The 21956-nt window shown below is 36.4% G+C and overlaps 1 protein-coding gene across 4 annotated transcripts in view; it reads left to right on the forward strand.

Annotated features, from left to right (window-relative positions):
• The window catches only part of GLRA3 (glycine receptor alpha 3), a 103173-nt gene that overhangs the window by 56458 nt on the left and 24759 nt on the right, over nt 1-21956 (forward strand). For all 4 annotated transcript variants that reach the window (XM_080372780.1, XM_080372778.1, XM_080372779.1 and 1 more), the window contains exons 6-7: nt 8329-8466; nt 20460-20674. In XM_080372780.1, the coding sequence (XP_080228906.1) occupies nt 8329-8466; nt 20460-20674 (353 nt within the window). The remainder of the gene's footprint in view (nt 1-8328; nt 8467-20459; nt 20675-21956) is intronic.

The raw sequence follows: 21956 nt of genomic DNA on the forward strand, positions 1-21956 counted from the left end.
AAAGAATAACTAGTAACAAAAGAAGAAATATACTATCAAAAGCAACATATGTAAGGAAAGAAGCACCTGGTTCACCTCATAATTTTATTTTTATGCTTATTGTCTCTCAATACATTAAACAATGGCCTTCTTATTGATTTATGGAGGTGTTTTAGTCTTTCTAAGCAATCATCCACCTGTCTTTTAGATTTTTAGAGAAAATTCATTCTGTACTACATGATGCTGTTACATGAATAGTACAATTTCTTTCCTTTCTGTGTCTAAATTGAAGATTGTGCAAATGGTAAGATCTATAAGCAGGCTATAACAATACAGGCTACTGCATTACAGAAAATGACGCACACATTGTTCCTTTCCCACAACAGCACAAAGACACCAGAAGATAGATAATAAAACTGGAGTATATTTCTCATCTCCCAGGGAACCTCAGGTCTCTCTGAGTGACAGTAATTACGGACACACTAGATCAGTGCCTGCCTTTGCCTAAACCTGTGAAAACTATACCTCTTCTTTCCATTTCAGAAGCACAAAATTTATCAAAAATTCATCCTATGGTTCCAACTCTGCAGATGGGTCACTTAACCCACTACATGTATCTGAAGTGAGATCTGACACACAGTGACAAAGAGCTAGATATTTGTAATCTTTATCTCCTCATAAGCACAGGATGAAAGGGCAGTCGTACAGCTGCAGCTGAACCTATAGAAACTAATATAAAAGTGACAGCTAAAAATCTATAGGTATCTTCAAGGAATATTAGGTTTGAGAGATACGGTAGAGAGCAGAGCCCAAACTGTTATTCTCTGAAATTCAGGCTAAGAAGGATAAACCTGTAATTCCCAAGGGAAAGACTCCATCGGGACGATGTCAAGGGCAGTGCAAGGGGCAGGCCCTTTGCAAAGCAGCTCAGATGTATATAGAATAAAATTCTGCTTTCTTGGAGCTTCAGCATAAATTTAGCCTTGAAATGCATCACAGTTGATTTCTGAAGCTAGTATTTTTAGTGCCTAATGTATATTAGAAGAATTTATTCTAACCTCAAGTCAAAGCCAAATTTGTTAGCCCTGTCATCTCTTCCCCCTGCTATGTTGCTTGGAATTCAGGGCACAATTCAAACCTCTGCCATGTTCATATGGACAGTAATGTACAGGCAGCCTATCCTGGAGGCACATTGTTGGGATGCCTAACAGAAATAACTTTAGTAAACATGACTGTAGTCCTTGCTTCAGCTGAATACCTAAAGAACTACTTCATTTGCTGAATAAATCCAATGTTACTTTTGGACCTGTACCTTACTAAACATTAAAGAAAGTAGAATAGAATTTAGATAAATCACTGGGATTAAAAGAACTATAAAATAAATTCTGTGGTTGAACCAAACTCTCTTGTACAAAAGCGCTAGATATTCAGCCTCGTTGTTTCATGCCATACATGTTCTTGTTTACTGAACAAAAGGGAAAGTTAGATTTTGATTTGCCTGTAGTTATTGTAAAATTACACAAGGGAAGCATGGCTTTCCTGGAATAGAACAAAACAAGTAAAAAATTTACAAGATACATTGGTATTCAGATGGATCACATGTTTGCTTAAAAGTTTTATTCTTCATAGCTTGGAATGTTACTCTAAGGGTGCTTAAAAAGAAAAAACTTGGCAAATAAGGCTGTGTCAGCAGAAGTAGAAAAGGGGGTATCTTGCAATTCACAAGACAATTGTGGTTCAAAGGTGTGGAGTCTCTGAAGGTGCAATGGAATTGCTTGTCTTGAATAACAAACCTTGGTTTTTCTGTAATGGTGTAGTCTTTGGACAGCTTGGAAAGGAGACGTTAATACTTAAGTAATTCTTTAAGACAAACTTGTTGGATGTCCATTGTGTCTCCTATAAGTTAAGGGCTTTTAATGCCTACAACTGACACTGAATTAGTTGAAATAAAAACTTCATAACTTAGCATGCATGTATACAACTGATATAAATAGCTTGGTTCCAGTAAGTTCTATAGAGTTTTGTGGACTGATGTGGGTTGAAAGGAATCCTATTTGTTTAAGACAGGCTTTCGTCCTATACTGTCAAAATTGGATGAATGAAAAGGTTATATTTATTATTAAGATTAATGATAGTTAAAATAGTTTTAAAAAAATACAGATACAATCTACTTTTTTCTTTCAGGGGCCTCATATGGGTGTTGATAACAACTTGTCAACACCATTTTTGAAAAGATAAGGTTTTCTGGGAAAGATGACCAAGACCAAGGGAAAAGTTTGGTTTTCTGTTTTCCAGACACTACAGTTGCCCTTGCTGCTTAGAAATACTCCAGCAGGATCAGATTCTTTTTCCTTGCAAGTTTTCTTGAAGCATGCAATTGAACATGATGAAAAATTTCACTCTAGCTAGACAATTTTCAGTGCTGTCTAAAGGCTGGAGTTAGTCTGTCTTGTCCATCTTCTGCCAAAGAGCTTTGTATAGATTAGATCAGGGCTCCTCAAACTTTTTAACCAGGGGGCCGGCGCGCGGATGCAGTGGCAGGCAGTCATCTGCGGCTGCTTGGTTTCCCCCCCAACCCCCGGCGGGGGGGGGGGGGGGGGGGGGGGTCTGTAAATACTGGGGGCCGGATTGAGGACCCTGTGGGGCCATATCTGGTCTGCGGGCCATAGTTTGAGGACCCCTGGATTAGATCAATTAAATAGACTATCACTAGAGTTTCATTTTATTTGATGCCCAGATACTCAAAACCCTGCACCAACTATTCCAGGAACAAGTCCTGACAACCACTCCTCATCAATGCCTTATCTTTTCCACCTCCTCCCTCCATAAGTGTGAACACACAGAGTTTTACTTTCATTTTTTCATATTTATCACCAGCTCTTTGACAGACGATTTCCTAAAGAAAAACTTCTGCAGGCCAGATCCAACTTTCCCAGTTTCAGGCCCTCTACTTGCCAGTTACTTCTATTCTACTTAGTGTGCCAGTTCTTCATATTCATCTCAGGTGGAGGTTGCAGTCTGCCAGTACATGCTTCACTAGTTAATTACCTGGAATGACATCAGGCCCCTAAAAATGAGTTGTCTCTTTAAAGAAAGCTGTTGAGAGGCTACAGTGGCACACTTACACACAGTTCTTGGGTTTTCCTCAGAAGTACTCCCTCTGGCAACTTTCTGCTCCTGGGATGATAACTTTGTCATATAATTACCAACAATTTTCATCTGCTTTTGCATTACAGATGTGCAAGACCCCATCCTTGCATTAATAGAGACAGTATTAATGTAACCTAACCAATCCTCTAATTTCTGAACACTGCTGTTCAACATAACAATGTGGTTTTCTGTCCTTTCTTTCCAGTTCTATGATGACACCACTTAGATTTTGCATAATTAGTAATACCTTTGCAGAATTAGGTAAGAACAAACACTTGGATGGTAGCCAGACAACATTGCAAACTGCAATCTCCTTTAGCCACAGCAGCTGGTTTGCATCCCATAACACACATAATTTGGCATCTCTAATTCTTTTCTCAACATTCATGTATTTTAATCCTGCAAACCTAAACCCTAGTACATTGCATTTCAGGGACAGAAGTCCTTACTCATGCACATGATTTAGCTCAGGTTGGCCTGGTCCTGCAATCACTATACTAGATGATAACCACCATTGCTTTCAGCTGCTTCTGTACTAGAAAAGACTCACTTTTTCCACCAGCAATGAAAAAGTGAGCTGTGTCCTCATATACCAGTAAGGCCAGTGACTGACTGTCCTTTTTTCAACACTAAAATGTTGCTACTAGGACTTTCCTCCATAATGCTCTATTTCCCAATCATCCAACCACCTCACAGTCAAATATGAAAAACTCCTTTGTACTGAAGCTGAATATCATGCTGGGCTGCAGCAAATGCAAATAAGATTATATATATATATATATATATATATATTCTTCTCACAAAGCAGCACCAAGAAAGCTATCTGAACAGCATGAATTTACAAAGAATAGGAATAACTATTATATAGCAAAAGCTTACCCTGAAAGAGTGCTCAGAAACAGATTCACAGTTTTTCTTCCAGACACATAGACTGGGACTCCCTTCAGGCATGCACACCACATGTCCTATGGAAAGCAGAATAAAATGGAAGCAAATCACAGAGGGGAAACACCTTACACTCAAGTCTTATCCCAAGAAGAAGTCAGGGTTCAAGAGCTAAGCATTCATGTCTACTACAGAATAAGCTTCATACATCTATAAGCAGTGTTAAACACAAGCAGCTGAGTAGGAGCCTAAAGCTCAGGTCGACCTCAGGTTTAGTATTTCTAGAATTTAGTTTAAGATATTTTGTGTTATCTTAATTATCATGCTTTCTGTTTATTTCATGAGAAATTAATACCCTGGATCGAACCTGTATACATTTATCAATCATTGGCAGAATAATCTATTCCTAATATATTCTTTTTGAACTGTGTCTGCATATATCTACCCAACAAATTAGCCCTTTCTACTAGCAGTGCCATTATTCAAGAATATCAAAGCAAAATTTGAAAGACTACACAAAGGTTTCTGTCTTATTGAATTTTACTATTTGGGTACTACTGTATTCAGATCAAACATTTTTAACTGCAATTGTGCCTCAGGAACACTCAGTTTTAATTATGAGCTTAATCAGTTAGATTAACCGGTGCTGCATAAACCTGGAAAAAAAGAGCACCATTACTCACTTCTCTTATCTGTTTTTTCTCAACTAATCAGTTGCTAATCTTATACAGAAAATTAAATAATTAACTTTTCATTTTTATTCCTGTAAAACTCATTTCAGCAGTGAATGGATGAGTGTACTTTCTTCATCTAGATTAGTAAGGTAAAAGCATTTTAGCAGAGACCTTTGTTGCAGCATCTAATTATTTCTGTGATTAGTAAGCCTCAGTACTGCAAATACATATGCATGAAACATCTGTATAGTCCTGTTGAATTCAGAGAGCAGCATCAGTATTTTAAAGTTATCCACATAGTTCTAATACTTCAAAATTTGATGACTGGCAATTCTAGGATCCTAAATCTAAAAAAACAATACTGCCCTCGAGGCTTCAAGATTTTCATGACCAAAGCTCCCTACACTTCCACTACTTGCTGTGCACCTAGCCCCCACCATCCCATTGATGGCACTAAGCAATCTGGTGCTTTATCCGTATCAGCATCCTAAGTCTCTACTTTGTTGCTGAGACTGAACTTTAAGGTCATTTCAAAATCTGCCATGATGTCTTCTTGTGCTGCTGGAAGCCCAGCCACTTCAATAAGGAATACTAAATACATTAATCAGCAAGACTCCCAAAATTAGGATGCTGGGGGACTGATTTTTAGGCTCATTGCATATATAACACCATACACATAAACTGTAGTAATACTAGAATATGGAAACCACTGACTGTTTTAAAGGGCCATTTCTCTAAAAATGCCCTTTTCCCCTTATGCACAGTGCACACAATACCATGAGCATTCTAACTGGTGTTCAGCCATTCTTCTTCATAAAATTAATTAAAACACAAAAATATTTTACTCTTTTTGAGATATTAAGGCAGCCCAGTTACCTATTAGTATTGCTGTTCCTCCTGGAAAATTTCTAACACAGAACAATGAGGGGTTTAGCCCTTTTATGCATAGAATACTGTGGGATGTGCCTAGGACATGGGCTGAGTTTGTTCTTGCAGTTTCTCTGATTCTGCTTTATTTCTGCTGGTGACCAGATACTTTCCACTGTTGTCTTTCTTCATTTTCTCCATGCCAAGAACAAAACAACGCAGTAACTGGACAAAAGGAAGAGATCATCAGTTTATTTGGAACTGTACCAAATATTTTCATTCAGAAAATCAAGAATAACTGTCCTTGTTAATACTACTTACTAAGGAAAATTTAGAGACAAATTTGTGTTATCAAATAGTTCAATATGCTTAAATAATGTTTTGTCACTTCCCCAATTACAGGATTATTACAAGATTTTGGATATCCTTAATTCAATCAGCACGTTTGATTGGGCCATGTATTTCACATTTAATAAAGGACCATAAATTTAGTAGTGATTTAATTAAATATACCTAGTAGAAATATAATACATATTATACTATTTGAAATTTCTTTCATACAACATAAACTCACATCTCCATTAAGCTACTCTATATTTTAAGACATATTTACTTTATAATTATGATTTTGACTTACAAAACCAAAGTTACAGAGTTATAGTGTTAAATGCTAAAGTTATATTTGGGTATTTAAAATGTAAACATGATAAAAATCACTTACTCCATCAGCAGTGCTATTATTTTTAATAGATTGCACTACAGAAGAATTAGTGGGCAGGGTAAATAAAATTAAAAGCATGCATTAGAGATGAATGAATCTGATTTATTGAAATACATTTTGACACAGCAGTTGTTTCTTGTCAGCTCAATGAGTTTTACTCAGAGGATATCACTTCTGGCCATAATCTACATGCTTCAAATGATAAACTGCTTTACACACAACTGATTTTGTCTGAATTCATGCAAAGTTTGATAAAAGCTGTACTTCTGCTTTTTCATAGTTTATGGCATTTAATGGTGAATTTTAAGACTGTGTTTCTGGAATGTCATGGATTCAATAAGACAAAAAAATAAATGTTTCCTTGCACAGTGAATATATGCTTGTAATGACTTGAGTAACATCTGATCTTGATTAAATACTTATTTAAAAGAATATAATCTAATTTTTACCATATTCATACAGTCTCAACAAAATACCAAAGTAAACCAACAGTCAGCCTGAGTGCCTGTGAATACCTTGTATAAAGGTACTCCCCAGAACAAACATGGAGAATCGAGAAGCAAGATTTGTTGAAAACAGTTTTAAACTTATGAACAGCAATTCTTATCTTATAGGTGTATCCAACATAGACAGATCAGAAAGGATGAAGTATCTCTCAGATTTGAGGTCAGCATATCAGGGTATTATGACTGAATAGCATTTATAGATGTATTCAAAGAGTAATGGAGTCACTGAAAATAATAGAGGAAAGATTTACGCTCACACACCAAAGAGGTTATTTTGTTCACTGGAACTCAAATTTTCAGTATTTGCAGGCAGACAGTAACTCATAGAAAGTTCTTAACATCATACATTGAACTATAATTTGTTACTGAAAGGTTAAAAGATATTTCCAGTTATCAGTAGGTTACCCTCAACAGCTCATTAGCATTGGACTAAAGCAGAAAGGAAATATTCCAAAACAGCAAAACAGATGAATGAAAGGTATATAATTTAGATGTAAAAATTACTCCTTTTTCCTTCTGGCTCAACCTGTACGTTTGTCATTCAAACTATTACAACAATAGAACCTATCTGGTTTTAGATTTCAATCCTAAAATCTCACTTTGTCCAAATCTATTAGATTCTGATAAATTCTTAGTGAAACTTGAATGAGAATAGGAAGCCTTCTTTTTCTCTCCTAGTTGCCATAACCAGATAAAATTTATTGAGAAAAAAATTATAATAAGATGCCAGGGATATACTGGAAAGATAATATATCGCATATTCAGAGGAAGTAGAGCTATTTTCCCCACTGATATCCCATGCACATATACAACTGAGAGGGGGAAACAGCAGGAAATAGTACCTGCCCGTTAAAAAGGCTTGATTAGTACTTCTACTATGGCTTTTGCTATTTTATTTAATTTTATACACACATGCATAAGGTATGAATAAGTGCAGGAATCTGAATATTAAAACTGAATGCCTTTATAATACATCACAGTCAGCTAATATGAGAAGGTTACAATCAATTGCTTTCCCTTGTTTTATACCAGTTTCAGAGAAAAGTATTTTTCAATTAGTACCTCACTCCTTCAGAAATTTTAATTTGTTGTTCTCTTTGAAGAATTTGCACTTAACAATTCAAATTAACATAAACACATAAACATATCTTTGATAATCCACCATTTCACCTCAAATAAAAGGACAAAGAGGACTGAGTGTAAAGGGCCTATTTTATCCTTTATGGGCTGGGGAGGGTAAGATTTTCCCAATCACCCAAGAGAATTCAATGTTTAACTTATTTTGATGCTTTTGTTAATTCCGTTAATAAACTACCTATTTATTAAGATTTCACCAAGGATGCATAAGACTGGCTTTTTTTCTATTTCAGTATGGTATAAAATGGCAGATAATCACTTTGTGATTAACAGGTACAAGCAGACCTCCCACGTTATCTACTTTTTATGAATTTACTTAAGTCATCACTATTTGGTATGCCCCTGATTTTCAAAGTTTGCAGATGACTTAGAGTTTATGTGTTGTTTGTTGCATTATTATTTTTTTTAGTTGGATACACAATGAATGATCTCATTTTTGAATGGCAAGAAAAGGGAGCAGTTCAAGTAGCAGAAGGTCTCACTCTGCCACAGTTTCTGTTGAAAGAAGAAAAGGATTTATGTTACTGCACCAAGCATTACAATACAGGTAGGAAAGCGTATTAGTGATTAAAACTGGAAAGACATTTAACATTTATTGTTAATTTGGAGAGGTTGTTTTGTGGTTGTAGTTGTGGGTTTTTTTTTATATTCTCATTGAACACACAAAGATAAAATGCACAAAGTGCATTGTGCAGGATAATAGTCTTAAATAACTGACACAACAAAACAAATCTACCTGAAGGCTGATCTAACTGCTCTTTCAGTAAACTTAAGAAAATACATAGCTGAAATAATTCAGAAGCAATTCAGTCAGGAGTTTTATATTTACAGTGGGTGCCATGACCACATCTACACTGTGGGATCTGAAGCACCACTGATATCCAAAGGTCCGTATGTTATGCGCTAAGCATGGTTTGGCTCAGTCCAGAAAAAGGGACACAGAGCTGCCAAGCCAGCTATCCCTGCCCTATTTCATACAGCAAGGGGGCAATGCAAACAAGCTGAAAACATCCTTAATGTACAGTGGCCAGGTGTCCAAACTAGATATGGCCTTTCCAAGTTGAAGCCTTTGTAGAACTGCCATGTTTATCTTATCATCTCTGGGATTATTTGAAAATTTGAGGTTTTAACATTAATAATACAGTCAGTTTTAATTGTAAAAAAATTATCTGAATAACTGGACAATCACAGGCATAATAATCCTCAAAAAGCATGTATCAATGGCTAAGAATGCATAGCTTCTACCTTCTCATGGGAAAAAAGTCAAGAGCTCTTTCATTCTAATCCATATCTTTTTTAATTTACGGTCTCTGGTATGATTCTAGATTAAACATGTCTTGAAATTTAAGATTAGAATGATTCATTCGGATTCTGCCAAAATGGCAGAGGGGAAAAAATTCAGTAGGTGGCATTCATAAGGGATGTCTTGTTGCACTCAAAATTAAGGAAGAGCACTTTTCAACACAGAGTTTTATCACAGATGCCATGGTGCCCTAAGGGAGGGAAAGTTTCTCTAATAATTTCCATTTAGAGTGGGGAGATATTGGTAGAGACATTTTGAGCACTTTTACTGGTCAAGTACTAACACCTGGCTAATTCTTAAAACCCTTCCAAAAATGGACATACATATCCTATAGCATGGTGATGTTTTCACTCATTCATCCCTTTGTTAATGATAATGAAATTCATATTATTCTTTTTTCTTTTTGCCATAATCCTTATGAAAAGGAAATTTTATTTTCTTTTTTTTTTTCTCTGTCTCTTTTGAGATCTATAGGCAACCTCTTCTTCCTTTCTAGGACTCTCCTGCTTTTGTGCCATTTTGATGTGTGCATGTAACTGTACTTCTATAACCTGTATAGTGATATTAACAAATGAGAATTTGCGGTAGAAAGTATTCTAATTTTTCCAAAGTTCATTTGGACAACATGATGCATCAAAAATCTCTGAGGAATTAATAATTACTGTGGTACTTAATCTGATATTGAACTGTTTTAAAATGTCAGAATTTCCAGTGGTTTCCAAACACCTCACCCAAAGCTGAATTGTACTCTTGCACATTTGTCTAGGAACTTTCATTATAATCATCATAGTTTAGACCTTTGATTTTGACTAAAACTTCATTTTTTCACTCATTTTGAGTCACTGCTTTTTTTTTCATAACATGTTTCAAGCCTGTTTAAGTTGGTTCATTTTCTTCCAAGCAGAAATATTAAAACATGCTATGTCTAGGCATAACACACTAGGTTGCATGGGGTCAGCTTACATCTATTGTCTTTTTCACTGTGGCCCTAAACTAAGCTGGGAAGCGGGAGCAACAGATGTTATTAACTTCATGTAAAGTCTCATGACTCTCAAAATGTACCTACAAAACAAGTGCACTTACTCCTGTGAACTGCTGTCACATTTAGCTGGGAGAAGGTTTACTGTCGTAACTCTAAAGGACAGTGCAGCCAATCATCAGTCCCTTATATTTCTGTACTGCTTTGGCCAAACTGCATTTCTGTGGCCAAAAAAAATAATAATTGGGCCATTTCCTTTGTCCATAAAAATTCAAGCCATTTATTAATACAGAAAACTGGGGAAGCCTGGATGCAGGCACCCACCGCACACTTCAGGATGAAGACTTCAAAAAACCTCAGCAAACAAGTACAGTTGCAGCTGTGGGACCTGCCTGTGACAGTGGGGAGGGGGGAAATGCAATGGTCAGTGACACCAGCTGCAGGCAGAAGGGTACGTCCTCACCAGAGGAAGCAGCAGAGTGGCCTGCTCTGAGTTACCACACCAAAATTACAGGTACAAATTTAGAAGAATTTTGGCAGGGCAAACCAGAAAGAAAAGATAGTCTTACTCATGCAGGACTACCTTTGCTACATTCTCCTCTTCAACATAACATTTTCTCCATTTATTTTTTGTTCAAGTCTTCAGTATGATGTTAATTTAATCAATTTAGAGAGGTTTGGTTTGATTTCCAGGAGGGTGGGAGTGCCTTTCATATCTTTCTTACTACTAGTTAACTACTGTGCACAGACTAAAAAATCCTAAATATTATATTAAAAGAAACAACAACTAAGAGTTTCTTTACCTCCATTATGTCACTCGCATATGTGACCAGTAATGTGCTTTCTTAAGGCACCTGATATGAGATACTGTAGACAGATACTCCTTTAAGATTCTACACACACACTCACACACAAAGAAAACACAAAACAAAAGAAAAAACAACAAACCTAGAAATGAAGCCTGTTTCTCTGGCCTACAACAGATTAGATAAAATTAATTCTTAAAGGAATGCTAAGCAACTGCAGCTGGTATGCAATAAGTGACCAAAGAAGAGTTTTTAATTTAAATTTAGTTACAGCCCAGGACAGAAAGCTCTTCTGAGACATCCTATAAAACAGGAAAAAACCCAAAAGTCTCCCTGTGAAACAAATTAATTTGAAGCTTCAGGACAGTATGTGGAAGCTCATCAGTGCATGTCTCGTCAGTGTTTCATGCCCAATTGAAAATGGATCACTGTAACCACAGCTTGAAAAATAAACTGCTTCTAAATATAGGGACATAACAGTTTCAGCAACGGTACAGCATAATGGCTCATCAAGTCTTGTGTTCTGAAGTGATGCAACATTTCTGATCATTTTCATGTTTTCACATTCAATTGCATTTCCACAGTGACAAATTTGGCAAGTGAAGTAGAATCATTAACAACCAGAAAAATCACATTTGAACCATTCCCATTACAAGGATGGTCTTGCTTTACCACATCCTCATTCACCTCCTATGTGTCATGCATTGCTCCCCTGGGCTTTTATGCAACACCTAATTTTACTTTCAATTGCAGGTATGTTCAATCACAACTGCAAAAAGACCCATATGTGATAGCATGAATATGTACATAATAGCATTGGCTAACAGCCACAAACAGAAATACTCTGAATCTTGGCTTTATTTATACACCATGGGTAACACGCTAAACCTGCACTTGCATGGTGCTGCTCAGAACAGTCTTACATAGATTATTGGGGTTTGGCTCAAAGTATTGCACATAGTCGTCCTGGAAACAGTGGAGCTATGGTTGCTACACCCACCACCAGAGCCGATGGGTTCTCTATGTGACCCTTCCTGATGAGTCTGTATGCTTAAATCTGTGATGCGAAAAATGGCCCGCTTCCTTAATGCCACATTCCCCATTCTCCTAACACATACTTCCCAAACACGATCTTTTCTCGTGATTGCTTTTGTTCCCCCTTAACATCAAACAAGTTGCTTAACAACCTGTAGACTGCCTCTTCTAGGCCTTACCTTCAACTGACTTAACGCCTTATATTGGGCCATTGTGCTGCCATCAGCATAGCAACTAAAGGAGACATAACTTTGATGCCTTCTTCTGCCAACAAGAACTCAAACAGCTACTTGTTTTGATAAACACCTAAACCACTCTTTTGGAGACTATAGCAATAATTTTTAAGCCATGCTTTTTTAACCCCTTGGGTCCACTTCTCAGAAAAGGGTATTTGTACTTTTTATCCAGGAGGTATTCTATGGGCATGAAATCGCTGAAGCTGCTCATTCCTTCACTGAAAAAAAGAGAAATTATAAATATATATATATATTTTTATATATATAAACACATATATTTTAAAAAAAATGAAAAACAGAGTCTGACAGGCTGAGGATGTGACCAGTCCTAGACACACAAAACAGCACTGCCTGAGTCCAACAGGGCATTTTTCTCTGCAGAAGAGACTTCAATTGTCTCCCTTGCGCTGATGAAAATTTACACATTCTACCTTAAAGATTCATTGAATAAAAATTGATCAGCTTTCCTGGAAGTAGAGACATTACATCTAGATGTCCTTGATATTTATGTTGCTATCAGATCCTCCTTAGTTTCTACTTCTCCCCCCTCTGTCCCTCCTAACACATTATAGCATGTGACTAGTCTTTCACCTCACAAGACTTCTGTTCAACTCAGTATTTCTTCTGATGATTTCTGTTCAACTTGATATCTACCTAGCCTTCCCTGTACAAGTGCTGCCTACCTAGTTGATCCCCAGCGTGTACAAGTGCATGGGGTTACCCCATTCTTATTGCAGAAATGTACATTTGTTTTAATGACTGTCATAATGTTGCAATGGGACCTCCAGCCTATGGAGGTCCTTCTCAATGGCAGCTTGGTCCGCCATTCTGAGAGAGATGGGAATTGCAAGTGCAAAGCCATCAAGTTGAAAAAAAAAATAGTTACTATTTTCCACATTTATTTTCAACTTTCCGTTACTGCAGTCAATATCAGTCTTACATCAATGTTAAGTTTATCACCTGCCCCAGGTTTGTTTCCAAATAAGCTATGTAAAGTCACTTCCTTCCTGACCAAGAACTTATGTAGTCAATGGCAAGTGACAGCATCAGCACTGATACCCCACAATATGCCACTGATATTCACAGTCTGACTTGAAAAAAAAAATGAATGGCAGTACATACTTACAGTCATTTTGTGAATCTTGGCTTTAGATAGATAGACACCAGCCGAATATATGAGCACTCATGTATTCTATATACTAGACACTCAAAAATCATCACTTCTAGTCAGGCTGCATGATCTTAGTTATAGCCTCATTTTACGACAAGGAAAAGCTAAGTACTTTTATAAGTACTTTTTATCAGCAAAATATACTCAAATTGCAATTCATATTTCAGTGCAAATTGCAAAAAAGTGTCTGGAGACTGCACTTACCAAGTGCTTCTTTATTACCCTGTCTCCTTGTCCTTATTATATATAAAAATAATTTCAGTTAACTTTACTTATATATAGTCAATTTTATAAACACAGTCTCTTTGCACACACACAGAATTTATGGACTGTCTTGTGTACTTAAGAAATTTTGTCACAGGAAGGCAAAAGGACAGAAAGTATTTAACTGTATTTCAGTAATAAGTAAAGCAGAATGTCTCTAAAATGATGGTGGAACATTCTGGGAGGAATAAAAAGGAAATCTTTTTACTGTACAAGGTAAACTCAGCTTGCCTAGTGGTGATTCTGGTAATGACTCAAACAGGAGAGAAAGTGTAAAGAGCAGTACTGCCTCATGGAAAAGTCAATTTATATATTTCATTCTCCTTCTCCACGCTTTCCGTGAAAATCATCTGCCATTATGATTGCGGTGTGATACATAACACACTGTGCTTTGTAGCCAAATAAGCTTAATTATGGTCTTATTTTAGCAGATGCAGAGCAAAAAGAAAGCATGTAAAAAAAACGCAGAAGGAAAGTGTTGGTAGTCCATGCCATCCCTCATGGCAGTACAGTTCTGTTTCCTTCTGAGAATATGTCTGGTTTCAGCCAAACAGTTATTTCAGTTGTAACACAAAATAGTCCTCAGAAAATTTATTTTAGCATTAATAACTTTAAAAGTAAAAAAGCTTTCTATTTGGTGTTTTGGGGCTTTTTATCATTAATCCATTTTGTTTGAGGACACTTGGAACCAATACCTTCACTCCTACTAAAGGCAACAGCAATCTTTGCCAGGATGATTCCATCCTGTGTACTAGCTGATAATCTGAAACATTAGGGCTCACATATGCAGGGCTTGTAACAAAATCCTTGATTAATTACATGATGAGTAATTTTGTTTCAGGACAATACTGATCAAAACTTCATCTGTCTGGGGCTCTAACACAGACATACATAAACGACTAGGTTTTCTACTACCTAGCACACTGACGTGTCCCAGCTCATGATGAGACGAGTGTCAGAACCAGCATTAGGGAAGGGCTGGAAAAATACAGCAAAGGGGAACTCTATGATGGCCTGCAGTTAGATATTTTTTTATTTATTTTGTATATATATATATGTATATATGTATAAATATAAATAAAATGTACTATTCTCAAGGTGAATTGTCCTGCAATAGACATTTGGTTTGAGTAAATATCAGTCCTTTTTTCCTTCTTACAAGGGTACAGAGAGTAGACAAGAAAACTCAAAAGGATTGCAATGGCAACAATTTAGTGAAAACCTGGGAATCCAAGGTGTTAAACATTAGAAAACAGTCAAAGTCATAAAGTACAGTAGCCAAGTTGCATCAATCCATACAAAAATCTGTTTTGAGTCCCCCTATTGTTTTGTCGTATAAGAAGTCTTTAACTTTTGATTTTAGAAGAGAGGACTGTCTACTTTTCTGTCTATAGAGAAAAGTGTGTCAGCTGGCTTTTGTACTGTGTTATCTTTTCCTCATAAAATGAAGAACTGATTTTTATAAGTCTAAAAATGGAAAACACTGCAGAGGTTCAGAATAACATCTAGAAATAAATACTCTGTCTAACACAATTTTCAAATTCAGATTGAGCTTGAATGCTTAGGATCTTTATGGGGAGTAGAAGAATTGAGCTGCATAAGAAAGGAATTTCCAGAAGACAGAGAAATGGGAGAAGCTCTGTATTGTATTAGGGATCTAAATGTAATTCAGCCATTTAGGCTGAGCATATCCTAGCCACTGGAGAAGTCTCATTCTCCCTTTCCCCTTTCCTGCTATCTTTCAGTACTTAATTTCATGTTAAACCTGTGTCTCTAGCTGTTTTTCAAGGAAGAAAATGCAGTGCTAGAAAATGCAGTGACCATCATCACAGTTCAATTGCCCCAGGACTCTGTTAGCAAATCTCCACAGCTAGCAATATTTTAGCCCTTGGGCTGCCTGTTTGTTGGTTATCGGTTACTGGTAAAAACAGAATTGTGTGGCCTACATCCGTATTGACAGATGTATAGTAATCAGAATATAAAATATCCACTTCCCAGATCTAAAACTTATACTCTGCAGGGCTCCATAAAGATTTATTCAGATTTGCTAACCTTAGTTAAGTTCAATTTTGCTAATCTTTGAATCATTCTTTATTCATCAAGTATAAAATTCTTATATTAAGTAACTAGTTTAATGTAATATCTTGAAGCTGTATAGACTTTAAGCCACCGCCCTCTCTATATCCATAAAATACTTCACAGTAGATCACTTAATAGTATTAGCAGTGGCTTTTCTGATAAGGAAGGACAGACTATGGCTTACTAGTATCTAAAGTAGTGTCAATAACCAGAACCTTCAGAAGATATCTCACCATTCTGCATGAATTAATAGTTGAATCTCTGCATGCTTAGTTCCTTCTTTTTTGTTTACACATTAATTTTCTGATTTCTTATCTTATTAATTTCTAATGTCATAGTGATTTAATAAATTTTACTCTTACCTTTATTGTTTCTCAGGCACACTGTTTCCTTGGCTCAGTTTCCTAAGGTGATTCCCCATTATAAAAACTTTCTATGTAACTTCTGAAACAGATACTCAGCCTTCCTCGGCTGAAAACTGTAAACATGATCGTGACACTGTAAGGATACAGTAAGAAAAGCTTCCCCCAGAGGATATCTTAAGGGTTGCTTAAAGGGGACAAATATATTTAAGCTCTACCAACTACTGCCTCTGGAGCAGTTTGAGGCAGACAAAACTGAAAAGAAAGACTCCTTATGGCCTGAAAGCTACTACTTACACTTGATTTCCCTTGCACATCCTACACTGCTGGCAGTACCTTTAATGACACAAGCATACTGCTGCCTGCATAGCCCACTGCTTAAACATCACTTGCCTTGGTCAGAGGATGCTGTGTCATGTGAGGGTGTGTTAAGGTAAAAAATTGTTCTCCTCAGGTTACTCACAGTTGGCCACAGCAGCAACAACCAAAAAAGAATATGTGACCTAAATGCTAACTCCCAAGAAAAGCTACTTATACTTTCTGGGAGAAAGAATTACATAGACTGACTGGAATATACATTTTTCCACTACAGTATTGGTTTTACTATGTACACTGTATGGTAATCATACCAGCCCAGCAGATCTGGCATTGTTACCAAAGCACATGTGTAAGAGAGACAAATGCACAATCATGTGCATATATACCAGTACATTCACTTCATATGCATGGGTACAGCACGCAACAGTGCAGCACTTTTGGTGCCTTCGGTGCACTTGAATCCCTGGTTAGGCTAGACTTACAAACACCAAGAACATTACCTCTGTTTCAGGAAAAAATGCTTAGCTGTTTTTTTCTTTTGCATTACAAAAATCTGTCCATTGTGTGCGTGTCTGTATTTAGCTCTGGTCTGAAACTAGCATCAGGCCTTCATTTGTTACTCAGCCACAGCAAAACCACAATACCACAAAGGTGCATATACTCCTCCTAGCCACTCTCCATGACATTTGCAGTGCATATTAGAATGAACTAGAGCTTATCTTTTACGTACTGTAGTGAATTATTAGACCAGTGCTCTTAGTTGCTTGTCTATCTCCTGCCCCAGCTGAGCTGACTTCATGGGTATGTCTCTTCTGATCTGTTCAAGCATCCAGTCAAATAGATAAACCACAGCTAACCTGGATTTGAAATTGAAATGGAATACATGAAGAGAAAGAAGGCCCACAGCTAGATGCTGGCTTAAGTGGGGAAACAACAGCACAGCCTCTGCTGGCTGCCTCCTAGCTGAGGCTCACATCTGCTAGTATAAATGTTCTTTTTCCATTCTGCTTCGTTAGCCAGGTTTATGCAGGTGGTTCTGATATCAGAACGGAAAAAAAAAAAAAAAGTCACCCCTTCCACACTTAGACCAGCAATTGCAGTGCCAAGACACTCCCAACTGCCGCCTTGCCCCAACAGTCAGCAGTGGAGTAACAGAGAGAAGTATGTACCTGGGTGGCCACCAGCCTCCCTGAGGAGTTGCCACATACTAATTTTTCAGTGCTACACTAGAACAGAACAGATGAGGAACACAGTGGCCTTGTCTGAGAAACAGTAGACTTATGACTGGCATGTCCATAAACTCACTGGGCCTAAGGCAAAGGCAGGAGTCTACGTCACACATTTTGTGGAGTTAAGCAAAGGTACTTTACCACTTAGAGTCACACTTCACCTTTTTTTTTTGGCTTTTTTGTTTTTTGTTTGATTGATTGGGGTTTTTTTTACCTTGGCCTATGATGTCTACAAAAGTACAAAACCAAGAAAAAAATCATTCAGTATAATTCTTCCAACACATCATTCAGTCCTAGCTCTGGCCTCTTCATCATCCTGTCTCTTTTCTCTCCTTTTCTGTGGTTACTGTATATTCCATCTGCAATTCTTTCATTCAGAATCTCTTTCATTTTGTTAGGGTTCTGTGGTCCACAGCTAGTCCTCTCCTTCCTCTTAGTTCAGATAAACCTGGCAAACATGCAACTACATAAAAATAATCCACATCAGAGCTAGTACATTATTTATTGCTCTCTGTTTAGGACCACAGTATTTTTGTGCTGAGAGCTCTGTAATAATTCAAGCCCACTTGATTACTCAGAAGAGAAACTCAGATCTCTTATCCCACCTTTCTTTGGAGAAAAAAAAATGTACAAGCAATAGCCAATGTTTATTGACACTCCGGTTATGCATAAATTACCCATTCTGATGCTCCTTAGTTTTCCTTCCTAATTTGTTTTGAAAGAAGAGTATAAGACCCTATAAGAAGGAAATGTTGCATGCTGAACTGTAATTCTGGCTGATGTGATGCCAAATAAAATGGCTTTACAAAAGACCTAGATTTGTTAGATGCATTTCTGTCACTACTTACCACCATGATATACTGTGATGTATGAGAGAAAGACTACTGCTGTCCAAGGCTGCTGAATTAATAGATGTCACAAAAAAGGAATCTTCTGGGTAAGGACCAGTTTGAAGTAAGAATATGATTCTGACAAAGGCCAGTCAGTGCAGAACTTCTAGTTAGGCGGGGCGTACTGAACTGCTAAGCAAAAGAATGCCTTGTGTCAGTATCCTTTTGAAGATACTGGAAGAGAAAAGTAGGTGAAAACCCTGGTAGACACCAAAATTCCCATTCACTTTGTTAAACAAGGACTGCATCCCTTGATTGAAGCAGAAATCAGTTTTGGAGCTGGGGCAGCAGATGGTTGAGCCAGGATTTGGGACACAGATTGCAGGAGTGTAGATAGGATTCAGAAAACATGAGCAATTAGGAATGGAACTAATAATTGAGCCAGCAGATATAAAACTCCTGAGATATATCACAACAATTTAAAATTGAACATCATAACCATCATCTTACGAAATATTTTTTTACTGCCTCAGCAGAATAAAAATTTCATCCAATAACATTTACTATGACACCATAGAAAGAACTAATAGCCTTTTAAGAGAACTATTATGAAAATAATGAAGTTCAGAAGATATTTGCAAGCACTTAATATGTCTAGAATAAAAACATTTTGGTTTTAATTTCTCTGAAATTCATTTCTGTATGCCTAACACTATTGTCACAGTATAATACACAATATATTAAATTAGTATAGGATAAGCTCGTAAAGAAGTCCATTACGTAAATTCGGTTAATGTGATAAATATTAAAGCACTATTAATGTGGAATGATTTGCTATAAAATGGCATTTTGGTAAATATAAATGGATTAGGAAAATATCTATCAAAAACTATTGGAAAACATAACCAAACAACTTCATACAACTTCAGAAATAAATAACTATATAGCTTTCATGTTAAACTTAGAATTAGTAAATGCTTTCATTCAAATAAGGAAGAAATCTGAGGTATGTATGTTTCTGCTGTAAGAAACTGTTTCACATATACGTTATTTACAGTAACAGCATTGCCTTCAGCACCATTCATATGTGACTAATATAAGCATTGAGCAGAATTAGAAACTATAATGAGACCAGGTCAAGATCTGTGAAATACTCTACAGTTTACAAGGTTAAAAAAAAAAAAAAAAAAAAAAACAAAACCACACACAATCTGGATAAGAGAAAGGAAATGGTTTTATGCTTCTATGAGCTAACAATAGATTATTTTTTTGTTGTTGTTTTTCTCATTTGCTTAAAGCAGTAGAATTTACTTGATGTGCACTATCTGGAAAAATAAGGTCATTTAATTAGCTTTCTAAAGTTGTCTAATATCAAGTCCTTGATTACTGTTTGAATCTTGGTCACTGTACTTTTGAGCTGAAACAGTTTAGGGATCAAGAGAGATTTAGCAGAATCTCCTATTGATAACCTAATGTCCACATTAATCTCACTATATTTTTCCCAAATTCATTGGATTAAAAAAATAAATTTAAGCTTAAAATTGAACCAAAAGACAAAGATGATGTTATACAATGGGAGATATATATTTACATATAGCCGTATTTTCAAACAATAAGTGAAAAATAAGTGTGATCACACAGAGGAACTCCCCTGTTATAGTGAATTGTGCTTTGGCTTTTATAAGGAAAGAAGAGTTCCAGAGGTTATTGAATTCTTAAATTTTCAGGTTTTCTGTCCCCTTTCTTTCCAGTAGATACACCTATTATAATGGGCAACGTGCATATTAAAAACCACTGAAGAGAAATTAAAACATTCATATTTCATTAGAGAACAAATACATTTGATGGAGTGTAAATTCTTTAAAGTGTACACTAGATGTTGACACTAAAGAACATTCTATTGACTATTTCTTCTTTGTTATAAAAAGGAAAGTTTACGTGTATTGAGGTGCGATTTCACCTTGAAAGGCAGATGGGTTACTATCTCATCCAGATGTACATACCGAGTCTCTTGATTGTCATTCTCTCCTGGGTGTCATTTTGGATCAATATGGATGCAGCTCCAGCCAGAGTGGCTTTAGGCATAACAACTGTACTGACCATGACAACACAAAGCTCAGGTTCACGAGCATCTCTTCCAAAGGTAAGCAGAATTTCCTTTGTACCACATTAGTACAAAGTCATAATGTTATGTGACAAATAAACACCTTCAGTCAACCATATGTGTTTTAATTGTTAGCATTTAAACATCTTCTAAAGGAGATAAATAACTTTGAAATACTTAGAGGTTCTTTGAGTCACCACTCAAATATACTCTATTTATCCCCATCTCAACTATTTAGCCAACTACATACCTACTAAATTCCATAAACCTCAGCAACTGATGAAAGCAACGTTATTCAGTACTCCATAAATTCTGCTTAACAAATGACTAGCTCATCCTTTTCCAGATCCCAGTCTCTGATGACGTGCTAGCAGATATGACTGAATTTCTAAAGGTCATAGATTCCAAACTGTTCTCAATCACATTCCTTTCTCAAAACCTGCCTACATTACAAAGTAACTCGACTAGTTACAAACACATTTACATCAACATGTAGAAAAATGTGAAGCTAAATAGCTCCAAATAATGGTATAAAGAATCACTCACCACACAATGTAAATAATGTATTTCTTACATATTTCTATAAGTATTTAAGATTTCTGACCTGCCATTGCTTTAAAGATTTTCTTTTTCATTTTAAGGGTTATTCCTTAACCATCTTCACATGCCATTGCAGTTAGTAGAAATAAAATATGTACAATAAAAATGCACAAAGTCTACTTCTATATTAGTTTTAACATGCAATATTCAGGTTGGCTAATTAGATTTTTTCCTAAGTAAAATAGATACCCTTAACAGAAGTGAGTGTTCTTTGTGCCTCATATATATGCATCCAAACGTAGCATCAACACATAAGAAAATAGAATGCTGTAAAAACTCAGAAAAGCAACAACCTAAGAGGTTACCCAAGAGAGCTACGTATGTTTTCATCACATTTTTGAGGTCTGAAGCTATGTTGGCTTGTATGAAAAAAAGCTCTTGCAGATTTGCAGAGAGAGGGAACAGGCCCTAGTTTTCTACTTCAGATTATATCCTGCAGCTGAGCTTGGCAATAAAGGATTGCAATGATTCCATCCACCCTGTAACTGATTTTCAATACTTCCACTGTGTCAACATTACAGGACTAATTTTGAACCTATATTTTTGACTTAACATGCCTAAATTAGCAGAGAATGAACACATCAAAGTTCTTCATCTATCTCCTTCCTGCCACCTAATTTCTATTTCAGGGCTTTAGATCAGCTCTGTTATAATACAGGAATTCCCACTGGTCCCACTATAATCTATTTTATGCCTCCTTAGTATCATTCACAGATGTCAG

Source organism: Falco punctatus, assembly GCF_963210335.1.
Source record: "Falco punctatus genome assembly, chromosome: 1".
Classification (NCBI taxonomy): Eukaryota; Metazoa; Chordata; class Aves; order Falconiformes; family Falconidae; genus Falco; species Falco punctatus.